Source organism: Muntiacus reevesi, chromosome 1 (genome assembly GCF_963930625.1).
Source record: "Muntiacus reevesi chromosome 1, mMunRee1.1, whole genome shotgun sequence".
In the NCBI taxonomy this organism is placed as follows: Eukaryota; Metazoa; Chordata; class Mammalia; order Artiodactyla; family Cervidae; genus Muntiacus; species Muntiacus reevesi.
The window spans coordinates 54,621,909-54,634,885 of record NC_089249.1 but is presented as its reverse complement, the minus strand read 5'-3'; the positions used below and the strand labels follow the sequence as shown (position 1 = coordinate 54,634,885).

The 12,977-nt window shown below is 51.6% G+C and overlaps 1 protein-coding gene across 1 annotated transcript in view; it reads right to left on the bottom strand.

Moving 5' to 3' along the window:
- CACNA1I (calcium voltage-gated channel subunit alpha1 I) overlaps positions 1 to 12,977 on the bottom strand; it is a 106,231-nt gene that overhangs the window by 39,131 nt on the left and 54,123 nt on the right. Inside the window, exons 6-8 of the mRNA XM_065923864.1 lie at positions 6,867 to 7,182; positions 5,442 to 5,534; positions 1,935 to 2,241 (exon numbers count right to left, since the gene is read on the bottom strand). Coding sequence (XP_065779936.1) covers positions 1,935 to 2,241; positions 5,442 to 5,534; positions 6,867 to 7,182 — 716 coding nt within the window. The remainder of the gene's footprint in view (positions 1 to 1,934; positions 2,242 to 5,441; positions 5,535 to 6,866; positions 7,183 to 12,977) is intronic.

Here is a 12,977-nt window from a genome sequence, read left to right as displayed (position 1 = left end):
CAGAAGCCCTCTAGGGCTTCTCTCCACGCAGTTTCTCCAGAGAGAGTGGGGGCGACAGCAGGAAGTCCCAAGCAGTAAACACCCTCCCCGCGTCATCCAGGAACACAGGGTGCCAGCCTTGCCCAGACCCCCGCTCCCCCGGCCACGTGCTGGGCCAGCCCACGGGCCACCTGGAGCTTCCTCCAAGACCACGCCTGGACGGCTGGCGCCCGGGGACGGGTGGGCGGCCGCCCTGAGGATGAATTCTCCAGCTTCTCTCCGAGCATCTCAGATTCCCAGAACATGAGCACTGCGGGAGCCGGGCTTGGGGGTAGCTGATTCCACAGTGCCTGGCCTCATCCTCACTCCATGGATGGAGACTGGAGGGCTGCAGAGGGGCCGGGCCATCCAGGGTCACAGCTGCCGCTGTTCTGGGGTGCGGTCCTGAGGCTGGCTGACTTCCTCACTGGCACCAACTGGGGGGCAGGGCTGGGCCTGGGGTGGGGCTCACCTCCTGTGGCTCCTTTGCCTCCTCTTACCGGAGAGGTTCACATCCCCCGGGGGGTGGGGGTTGGGGGGCAGGGGGCAGCAGAGCCTGTAACTCTGATGTCCCTAACACACTGTGTGACCTTGGGTGACTCCCTTCATCCCTCCGGACCTTCATATTCCCTTCTGAACATGGGAGCCGATATTACTCTGTTCCCTTCTTAAGACTGTTTTCTAGAACAGATGAGAAAATGAATGGAAAACCCTTTGAAGCTTAAGGGGCTAACTCTCTGGAACTGTCTACAGTTGAGCAAGAGAAATGGCCCCAAGGCAGGAGCAATCACAGTGCGTGAAGTACCCGACACACTAGCTCAGGTGTGCTAGCAGGCAGGCAGGTAGCAGCAGGAAGCCACGGGTGGGGGCAGTGAGAGGGGGATGGCCTGCAGTGTTGAGGGATTTTATAGTTTCACAAAACTAAGGAAAACTATAAAACTATAAAGAAAGCTGAGTGCCTAAGAATTGATGCTTTTGAACTGTGGTGTTGGAGAAGACCCTTGAGAGTCCCTTGGACTGCAAGGAGATCCAACCAGTCCATCCTAAAGGAGATCAGTCCTGAATATTCATCGGAAGGACTGATGCTGAAGCTGAAACTCCGATACTTTGGCCACCTGATGCAAAGAACTGACTCCTTGGAAAAGACCCTGATGCTGGGAAAGATTGAAGGCAGGAGGAGAAGGGGACGACAGAGGATGAGATGGTTGGATGGCATCACCGACTAGATGGACACGAGTTTGAGTAAGCTCCAGGAGTTGGTGATGGACAGGGAGGCCTGGCAGTCCATGGGGTCTCAAAGAATCGGACACAACTGAGCGACTGATCTGAAAACTAAGGACAGATGCGCCACTACTTTGGCCACCTGATGCAAAGAGCTGACTCATTGGAAAAGATCCTGATGCTGGGAAAGATTGAAGGCAGGAGGGGAAGGGGACAACAGAAGATGAGATGGTTGGATGGCATCACTGACTCAATGGACATGAGTTTGAGCAGATGGTGAAGGACAGGGAGGCCTGGTGTGCTGCAGTCCATGAGGTTGCAAAGAGTCAGACACGACTGAGCCACTGAACTACAACAAATGACAGATTATTGTTCATTCTTTCGAGCATGGAGCCCAGGGTGGAGCCTGAGTCCTGTGCACACACAGGATCAGAAGGGAATTTCCAGGATGGGGCTAGGCCCCCCAAGTCCAGGGCTAGGCCACGCCAGGCCAGGCACCAGCAGGTGGTCAGGAAAGGAGACAGGGCACTGACAGTGTGGACTGGAGCTCCCAGGGGAAGGCCCAGGTTCTGAACTAGATGGACACCTCTGCTTGTGCTGGAGAGACAGGCCACGTTTCCAAACTGCTGCTTTTGAGTCCCCAGCTGGAGACACACCAGGCCTGGGTGGAGCCACCTGGAGGCCCCGCTACTTACTGTAGTGCCTGGGCTCCTTGGCGCGGGACCCGGGCGTGGCGGAGCCGGGCGTCCCGGGGGCCTGGCGCCGGCTCCGCAGGGCCTGGTAGAGGCCCAGGGCCCGGCGCTTGGCCTTGCGCAGGATGTGGCAGACGTACTGGAAGATCTCCTCGTAGCAGTCGCCGGGCTCAGCGTAGCTGGCCACCGTGCTGGAGGACAGGTAGCGCTGCCGCTGCTCCAGCATCAGCCGGTGCTCCCGCTGCTTGGTCTCCGAGAACTGGGTCGCTATGACAACGAGGCACAGGTTGATCATGAAGAAGGAGCCCACCTGTGACCAACGGGAGGAGAGGACAGGGACAGAGGGGATGGCGGGGTGAGAGGGGGTGCGGGCGGGGGGCCGCAGGAGGGTGGGAGAGGGAGAAGGGGAGATGGGGCAGGAGACACAGCGGTGGAGACGGAGGGATGGAGGCAGGGCAAAGAGCAGAGGGGAGGCAGAGGCAGAGAGAGGACCAGGGGGAGGGGCAGGGTAGATCCCGGACATGAAACAGGCACAGAGACGGCCAGAGACAGAGGGACACAGAGAGAAAGGCAAGGAGAGACGCCGAGGGAGGGTGAGACAGACTCAGAGAGGACAGAGATGGGGATGTGGGAGGCACAGAGACGGGGGAGGGTGGGAACAGGGAGAGAGAGGAGGGGCAGGGTGTGGAGGGCCCAGAGAGACGGAGAGGCACGGGCACAGATAGGAACAAGAAAAGATCACTGAGGCCTGGCTCCCAGAGGAGGCTGGGGCCCAGGACAGGGGTGGCCCGGGCAGCCCCCCAGAAGGCTGCTTTCCTGAAGCCTGCTTCCAAGCCCACCCACTTTGGACCCCGAGACCCTGACCACAGCTGCCCTCCCGCCTGGGACATCGACGCTGAGGCAGGGGAGGGAGGCAGAGACCCCGCAGGCTCTGCTAGCCCTGATACCCACCCCAGCCCTGCCCTCGCTATGGCCTTGACTTGGGCCCGCAGACCCCACTAGAGAGGTTTTCTTTAGAAAGGGTTTGCTTGTGTGTTTGGATGGGGTGATAGGGAAAGGTTAGGAATTCTGCTGCCTCAAGTCCTCAGGCCCCACTCCAAGGGCCACCAGAGGCAGAAGGGCCCTTTCCGGCCCAGTTTCCAGAGGCAGGCTCCTCCCAGACACGTGCTGAGCCTTGGACCAGACTCAGCTGCAGTGAGAGAGGCGGTGGTGTTGCACCCTCCTCCAGGTAACCCACCAGAAGGTTCCTGCAGGTGACGGTCAGTCGCTCATCCCCTCTTCCTTCCTCTCCCCAACAGCATGGCTGGTAGCCGGGGTTCGGGAGATGAGCTGTGAGGGTTGTAGGGGGCTTCCTGGCCCAGAGGACTCTGGGAAAATCCCCTGCTTCTAAATTAAGAAGATGCCTCCCTCATTTGCTTTTTGTATTTCTGGGAGACGGGCTCTGCAGGCCCGTGTGAGGGACATGGACCCCGCCCACTGGGAACTCACACTTGGCGGCCTCTGCCCAGTCTGCCCCTGCAGCCGCTGTCCCTGGGTGACCAGAAAGCACCCCATTTCCCTCTGGACCTCCATTTTCCCCATCTGTCAAACAGAAGGCTCAGACGAGGTTAGGACTTATCCAGCCAGAAGGAGCACGGGGGACCTGGGTCTTAGGGCTGAGAACCCTCACTGGCTGTGTGGTCTAAGCCAAGCGCCTCACCTCTCTGAGGCTCAGGGTCCACACCTGATAAATGGGCAGGTAACCCGGCCTGGCCAGGGCTGTGAGGGTCAAAGGACAGCATGGTCGCTCAGGCGCTGCTCGCTGCCGCCTTCCCAGCACCTGGCCAACCCAGCACCCCAGCTTCCCGCCAGCCACCCTTTTCCCTGCAATGGGGCTGCCACCCGGGGCCCAATAATTGCAGCAACAATAGCAGCAGGACACATTTACTGAGCAAGTACTGCGTGCCAGGAGCTGTGCGGGCAGCAGACCCTGTCTCCTCTAACCCGCCCTGGGGCCCATGAACCAGGGGCCGTCACTGTTCCCCACTTCACCGTGAGCTTAGGAGCCAAGGGGCCTGCCCAGGATCACGGTGAAAGTTGCCACCCCCAGAGCCACTCCTAACTCCATCAGGAGAAGCAGATGAAGTGTCTGGCTGCTTCTCCCTGGATCTCAAGGCTCCTCTCGCCACCCCAGTGCTTCAGAGTCCGCCCCACTGCAGGATTTTGTCTGGGTTCAGGGTCTCTACAAGGCGCCCCCTGCCCAGAAAGGCGCTTCGTCTGGCTCTTCCCCCTCCAGCCTTTAAGGTTCGATGCTGGCATCATCTCCTCCGGGAAGCCTCTCACTTCCCCATCCCTTTGGACTGGGGCGAGAAATCTCCTTTGGACTCCCTTAGCCTCTTGGGCTTCCTTTTGTGGCGGCTCCTAAGATGCGGCTGGTCCCTGCCTGCTGCAGCCCGTTTTCCCCAATGAGACTGTGAGCTCCCAGAGGGCAGGGCAGGCCAGATCCACTGCTCGGTACCCAGCACTCGGAGCCTGGCACAGTGCAGGCTTCCCTGAAAGTGCTGGGGAATGAACAAACCAGTGGATGGGTAGGGATGCCGAACAAAGCCTGGGATCTTCTCCTTCTATCTGCAGTGTTTCCTTACAAAAAGCATTCCAGCACCCCCAGGGAGGCACTGAAGCTAAGCCAGCAGCGGGTGTATCTCAGCTCAGTTTGTCCTGAACCCCCAGGTCAAAGTCCCAGCAGCCCAGGAGGGGGTGCTGCCCCAGAGCGCCAAGCGCACCCCCTCCTGACACCAGGAAGCCAGACAACCCACCCCTGCAGCAGGGAGCCAGCAGTGACTCTCCTGGAAGTGAATCACCTCGACATTTGGGGACTGTGCTGTGGCTGAGGCTGTCAGGTATGACAGAGTGAAGGAGCTCTAAGCTTAGGGGAGCCTGTGGTGGGGGCCGAGGGGCTGGCCAGCAGAGGGGCCCCCTCTGGGGGTAGAGAGAGCCCCCCTTCACCTCCAAGTCCCCCCCACAAGGCAGAGATGCCCGAGAGATGTGGGTCTCTCCAAGAATTCCAAGGAGCTCCAGGAGCCCACAGCCAGCTCAGTCTCCCCTCCAGACTCTGCCTGGGAAGACACCCCAGGCTTCGGTTTCACAGCATCTCATCTTCCCGCCCCAGGAACAAGGGAGATGCTGGAGCTCTTGAGAAGCTTCATCTGGGGGCTGCATCTCTGCTATGGTCAGAAAAGAATGTATCCCCAGAGACTGCAAGGCAGAGAAACTCAAGTGCTGGATGGATTTCAATGCCCAGAAATGAGAAATGAAGGCAATCAGAAGTGATGGATGCCTCCAGCAGCCACCCCCAACAAGCTCCTTCAATCACCCGTGGCTCGGGTGCATTTAAAAACTGCCCCTCCTGCTCTCTCCCACTCAGCTCTGTGGGCTCGGAGGGGCACCCTGGGGACTCCCGAAGACTCTCTGGTCCCCTGGCCCGTGGGTCCTGGAGCTTGCCCGGAGAGCACCAGCTCCCTTGACACTTACTATGATGAGCAGGATAAAATAGATGAAGTTGTAGAAGGAGTGAGCATCCATCACGTAGTACATGATCTCCACCCAGCCTTCCAGAGTAATCACCTGCAGCCGGAACAGAGCAGGAAAGACAGGCTGAGACGGCAGAGCCTCTGGAAAGTCACCCAGACAGAGGTCCCCCAGTGCACCGGGACACTATACATGTTCTGTCTCATACTTCTCCCAAGGGCTCCACTGGGCAGGCATCCTCATCCCCAACATGCAGATGAGGAACTGAGATTCAGAGAGGTTAGGACACTTGTCCAATGTCACACAGCCAGCAAGGAGTAGATCGGGGACTTCTAACCTGGTCCCTCTCGCTCCAGAGCTCCCTACCTTTCAGTCTTCCACAGCAAAGCAGAAGGACTGGAGGAAGCAGGTGGCAGGGAGGGGGTCTGGGTTGCAACTCCAGCTCACCCCCGGGCCACTCTCTGAGCCTCAGCTGCTTCTTCAGTGTGTGGGATTAACAAAGCCCGCCCGGTAGGGCTGGGGGCGCAGCTCAGTGAGCCAGGGACAGTGGCTGTGCTGAGCTTGGTGTGACTCTGTCCCCCACGCACTTTCCCAGAGAGGAAAAGCAGAGCAGCCTTGGGCAAGACGAACTCTGGGTCCTCCCCAGCACCGTGGTCTTGTTGGCTTCTGGGCAAAATGCACAGAGCAATTACCCGTCTTGGGGCCGGAAGGTCTCCAAACACAGGTGCTGGGCTGTGATCACATCACACCTTCGGCTCTGAATTCTATGATTCTGCTGCTCCCCAGAGCAAAGCTCGCAGGGCAGCCCTCTCAGCGGCTTCTCAGCCACCACCCTCTGCACCTGCCCCATCCTTCCTTCCAACCTCAGCAGGAAGGTAACCCTGACCGAGCACTCACTGCACGCTGGGCTCTGCTCACATGGTCTGCTTTATTCCTCTCAGCCACTCAAGGTTGGGGGGCAGGGGAGGGAGCTGTTATAACCCCCATTTTTTAAATTTAAAAAATTTGTTTGATGTGGACTATTTCTAAAGTCTTCACTGAACCTGTTGCAATATTACTCTCATTTTATGTTTTAGTTTTTTGGCTGCAAGGCATGTGAAATCTTAGCTCCCCGACCAGGGATTGAACCTGCATCCCCTGCATGGGAAGGTGAAAATCTTAACCACTGGACCACCAGGGAAGTCCCACCCCCCATTTTAGAGATAAGAAAATTGAGGCACAGAGACTTCAGGCAATACACTCGAGGGCCTGCAGTCCTTTCTCCAAACCTCAGTTGCTCTGTCCAGAACATGGGCGTGATAGTGCCTGTCGTGCTGGCAGGTCAGGCAGACCTCAGTGACTCAGGTTGCAAACGCCCAGCACAGAGGGCCAGGTGAAGCTGCTCCCTCCACCCCTGCCCACCCCCAGCCACCAGCACGGGGGCATTACCTGGAAAATGACGATCCAGGCGTAGCCGATGTTGTCAAAGTTGATGGCGCCCTTGTGGGGGTTGGCACTGCCCGTGCGGCACACGTTGTAGTAGCGGTTCCAGTTGACGCAGAGCCCACTGGCGTTGAGGTCCTGGCGGCCCGCCCCGAAGTCGTAGACGTCGTCCTTGGACAGGCAGCACTCGCGGCCCTGCTCCTTGAGCGGAGGGATCTCGTGGCAGCCCATGATGCCGTTGTCCCCGGACAGGGAGCAGATGAAGGGCATCTCGTCGTCCTCCTCCGGCTGGTAGTAGGGGGGCAGAGCCACGTCCCCTTGTCTGTTCACAGGTGACGGTGCAGAGAAGAGAAGGGGAGGGGTCACCGCCACGCAATACGGTAGGACCGGAATGACCAGCCGTCATCGCTTCAAGGCCTTCCTACATGCTGTTCCCGCTGCCTGGGACACCTTTCTCCACCTCTGGCATCCTCACAAAAACTCCCAACTACTCACTGAGGGAAGTTCCAGGGCTCCCCTTCTCAGGGAGCCTGAGGCCCTGCACAAACTCCCATTATTGCTCTTGGGGGAAATGCACCCAACTTCCCTGGGAGCCTGGAGCTCTTTTAGGGCGAGGACTGGGTCTCCGCACCCCTAGTGCCTGCACACTGTTTGGGAAGCACACAGCAGGTGCTCAATATACAAACGCTGAATTTTACTGGTTCAACAAATCAAGGTAAGATACCTTCCTGTCCCATCCCGTCCCATCTATGTGACCTTGGGCTGGTCATTTCCCCTCTCTGGATCTCAATTTCTTCATCTGTAAAACAGAGATGGCGATCCCTGCCCCACCCAGCCTGGGGAGCTGATCTGTGACTCACGGCAATTCCCAACCAAAATTCCAACATGCTTTTGTCTATGAAACCTGGCCAGATGGTTCTAGGCTTTATATAAATGGGAGACTAGTCTAGACATCTTTTTAAAAGAATAAAGATGAGTGGAGTACAGCCCTACAAGAGGTCAAAATATACAGTGTGGTATCGCATAGGAAGAGAAAGATTCGTGGAGCACCACAGAGCCTGGGGACAAACCCAGGTATAAGAGAACTTGGTATATTATAGAGAAGCCTTTTCAGATCCATGGAGAACAGAAAGACTAGGCAATAAATGGTGGTAAGACATTTGCTATCCATTTGGAAAACAATAAAGTTAGATCCCTACCTCACACCATATGCAAAAATAAAATTCTGGAAGACATGGCATTGAAAGGAAAAAAGAATGGTTTTTTCTCCTCAATTGTTTATATTGATTGCACACTGCAAATAATACTTTGGACATATTAGGTTAAGCAAAATATATCGTAAAATTTTAAATAATAAAATCCTGGTGAATTAAAAAACATTAATGCACCAAAAATAACCACAAAAACTTTACAAGAAAATATGAAGTATTTTTGTTAACTCAGGATAGGTAAGGCCTTCTTATATAAGACACATAAAATCCAAAACCTATAAAGAAAAAGGTTGACAAGATTGAGTATACAAAATTTCTGTGAGATGAACAATAGTATACAAACAGCAAATTACAATAAAGCAGAAGTGGGCAAACCTTTTCCATAAAGAGACAAATAGTAAGTTTTTTTTCTTCTTTCTGCAAACCACATGGTCTCTGTCCTAACAATGCGACTCTGCCACTGTAACATGAAAACCGTCACAGAAGACGGATAAACAAGTGGACATGACTGTGTTCCAATGAAACTTTATTCACAAAAACAGGCCAAAGTTTGCCATCCCCTGTGATAAAGCATTTGAAACACATAAAACAGATACAACATAACCATCTAAAACATACTAAAATCTCTTATAACTCAATAAGAAAAAGGATCCACTAGGGGAATAAAGGATGAAAGAATCACAGAAGAAATCAAAATGACCAACATACAGAAAGAGATGCTCACCTCACTAATAACAGGAATTTACGAACAAAAATTACAGTGAGATCATTTTACACCCATTCAAACAGCAAACATTTCAGGGCTGATAATATTGAGTGTGGCGAAGGGTGAGTGCAAACAGACATGTTCATACGCTAGTGGTGGGAGTATAAATTGACACAACCTTTCTAGAGGGCACTTTGGCAACATCCATCAACAATTAACATGTAGACATGTAACCCAAATACATATGGTCCCCTGATGGTAATAAAGGCACTCTGACAATTCAATGGAGAAAGGATGGACTTCTCCAGCAGCAGTGCTGGGACAACTGGTAATCCACATGAAAAATGAATCTTGACCCCAACCACATGCCATACTAAAAATCATTTGAAATGGAATACAGACCTAAATGTGAAAGATACAAACAAGAAAGCTTCTAAAAAGAAACCCTGGAGGATAGTTCATAACCTTGGGTTAGAAAAAGATTTCTTAAACTGGATACAAAAAATAATACTAGAAAAGTAATTGAGAATCTGGTCCTCATTACAACTGGGGAGCTTCTGTTTATCAATCAAACGATACCATTAAGAAAGTGACAACTGAAAAAAGACAAAAAGAAAATTAGAAAAGAAAAGAAAAAATACGGAAATACAAAGAACCTTTAAAAAGAAATAAAAATGATATACGGAATTTAGATAGATGGTGGCGATAACCCTATATGCAAAACAGAAAAAGAGACACAGAAGTACAGAACAGACTTTTGAACTCTGGGGGAGAACGTGAGGGTGGGATGTTTTGAAAGAACAGCATGTATATTATCTATGGTGAAACGGACCACCAGCCCAGGTGGGATACATGAGTCAGGTGCTCGGGCCTGGTGCACTGGGAGGACCCTGAGGAGTCGGGTGGGGAGGGAGGTGGGAGGGGGGATCGGGATGGGGAATACGTGTAACTATATGGCTGATTTATGTCAATGTATGACAAAACCCACTGAAATGTTGTAAAGTGATTGGCCTCCAACTAATAAAATAATATTTAAAAAAAAAAAAAAAAAGAAATAAAAATGGAAAAAGAAAAAACAAAATAAAAAATTTTAAAGGGGGAGAAAAGAGTGAAAACATAAAATTCAAACTGGAATCATATATATATGTCATAAACATATATATATATATATATATATATATATATATATATATATATATATATCCACTGAAGGACTCAAATCCAGAATATAAAGAACGGCTACAAATTTATAAGAAAAATAAAGGCAATTCAATTTTAAAATGGCAAAAACCATACAGGCACTTCACATGAAGATATACCAATGGCTGATAAACACACAGACAAGTGCCCATCACCACTAGCCATTAGCAAAATTCAAATTAAGTTGCAAATTAAAACCACAGTAAGGCGCCCCTGCACTCTCACTAGAATAGTAAAAATTAAAGGACTGACAATCCAAACATCGCTATAGAATGTGGGGCAACTGGAACTCCTTAGACTTTGCTAGCAAACATTCAGTGCAACCATCCTGGAAAACGGTTTAACAAAATTTACAAGCCAGTAAACACAGGCACTCCCTTCACCTGGCAATTCTTCTCCTGGGAATTTACCCAAAAGGAGGAACGGCCATATCCACCCAAAGACATGGGCAAGAATATTCATGAGTCATTGAACCAAAGAACCAGAAACCACCCACATCCAGAGGAGAATGGAAAAACACAACATGTCGTGGTGTGTTCAGTCAGTGAGCCTCGCAGCAATAAAAAAGGAGCTACTGATACATGCAGCAACTTGGATGAACCTCACAGACCCAGGACCATGAGCAAAAGACGCAGACACAGAAGACTGTCCTCAGAAACAGGCAAAGGGAGTCCATGGTGATAAAAGAGATCAGAATAGCGGGTATTTGTGGCGAGGAGGAGGGTGACGAGGAAGGGGCAGGATAGAGCCCTGTTGGGCTCTGTGAATTTCTCAGGGTAGATTTACACCGGTGCTTAATCCAGGGAAAACCTCACTGAGCACCCTGCCCCCCACAGCACTTAATAGCTGTGCCAGAGTGCACTTTATACCTTAACCAAAAAAGGCAAATAAAAAATGGACACAGAGGTTCAAGAGGGAGGGGGACATATGTATATCTATGGTTGACGTATATTGATATTTGGCAGAAACCAACATAATTCTGTGTTTATCTTTCAATTTAAAAATAAAAAAATATTTTTTTAAATGGGCACAGGGCATACCTCATTTTATTATTTTTAAAACATTTATTTACTTATTTATTTGGCTGCACTGGGTCTTAGGTGCAGCACGTGGGATCTTGGATCTTAGTTGTGGCATGTGGATCTTTTTAGTTGTGGCGTGTGCAAACTTACTTGCGGCATGCAGAATCTAGTTCCCCGACGGGATCGAACCTGGGGCTGCCTGCATTGGGCATGTGGAGTCTTAGCCACTGGACCACCAGAGAAGTCCCCATACCTCATTTTATTAAGCTTTCCTTTATTACACTTCTTACAAAGTGAAAGTTTGTGGCAACTCTGCTTCAAACAAGCCTATCAACACCACTGTTCCCACAGCAACTGCTCATTTTGTGTCTCTGTGTCGTATTTTGGTAATTCTTGCACTATTTCAAGCTCTCGTTGTTATTATGTCTGTTATGGTGATCTGCAATCAATGATCTTTGTTGTTGCTACTATGACTCACTGAAGTCTCAGCAGAGATGGCTAGCATTTTTTGGCATTAAAATATTTTCAGCTGGGGCATGTTCTTTTTTATAAACTACTGCACAGTTAACAGAATCCAGACAACCCGCCTGGTGGTTCACACTCCCAATGCAGGGGGCCTGGTTAGGGAAGTAGGTCCCTCATGCTGCAACTAAAAATTTGCATGCCGAAACTAAAGATTTCACATGCTGCAACAAAGATCGAAGATTCCGAGTACTAGTAGCAACTAAAACCTGGGGCAGCCACATAAATAAAAAGAAACATTAAAAAAAAAAAAAAAAAAACCAGACCACAGGATGGTGTAAACATAACTTAACATGCACTGGGAAACCAAAAAAATCGTATGACTCACTTTATTTCCGTGGTCTGGAACCGAACCCCCAGTATCTCAGAGGTGTGTCTTACACTTCCACTAGCAATTATGAGTCTAGTCATTGATCACACAAGGGCATACAAAGATGGCAAGCATACACAACGCTCCCTGCAGGCTTCCACAGGTAAAAGTAAATACCTGGTAACCACACAAAGTCCATCAACAGAAGCCGGATCACTGAACTGTGGTTCATTTGTGGAATAAGAAACACTGATCTAAGACACACTCAAGACACAGCGCCAAAGCAATTCTCATTTTTAAAACCTGTCTGGGGTGTAAATAGTCGTGCGTGTGCATTAATGCCTAGACAGAATCTGCCAGAAGGGAGCAGATGCTTTGCAGAGGACACGAGACGGAGCCCTGCCACTTCCTAGCTGGGTGGCATCGTCTTTGCTCATCAAGAACCCTCCATCTGACCATCTTGGCTTATGTGCTTTGTGCACACACACTGGGGGGTGGTCATGGTAGGCTTTGGAGGTCCTGGAGCAAGGTTCTCCTCTCTCAGACTCAGTTTCTGGGTCTCTGCATGGGGTCAAAAGTCAAGCACCACCGCCACCACCCGTGTCACACAGGAGCGTGTCATCCTTGCTAACCAAGTCAATAAACTGGACTAGAGATGCCCAGCAACCCTGAAGATAAACTCACAAGTGAGACAGGTTCAGACAGAGACAGTGCCAAGAAAATCAAGCAGGATAATGTTTGGGGGAAAGGGGTGGTAAGGGAAGACCTCCAGGAGGAGGTGACACTGGGGTTGAGCTGGGTGAATGAGAGGGGGTCACCTCGGGATGAACGAGGGAAAGATCCATGGGGGACCAGGGGGGCCTGGATGTGACCTGAACCCCCAAAGCTGAGAGCTCACACCTGCCCGTCTCCATCTGTGCAGGCCAGACCAGAAGCAGGAGGGCCCGCCCCTTCCAAATGATTGACACTGAGTGCTCCCCTCCCCCACACAGGGCCCTGACCCACAAGGGTACCCCGCCCCTGATCTGCCCCCACAGCGCTGTGGAGGGAGCCAGTTCTTTCCCCAGGCTTCCCCCTGGCTCTCCAGCATAGCTCCATCCCCACAACCAACAGTCAGGTGGACAGGGAGGCCCAGCCCACACCTAT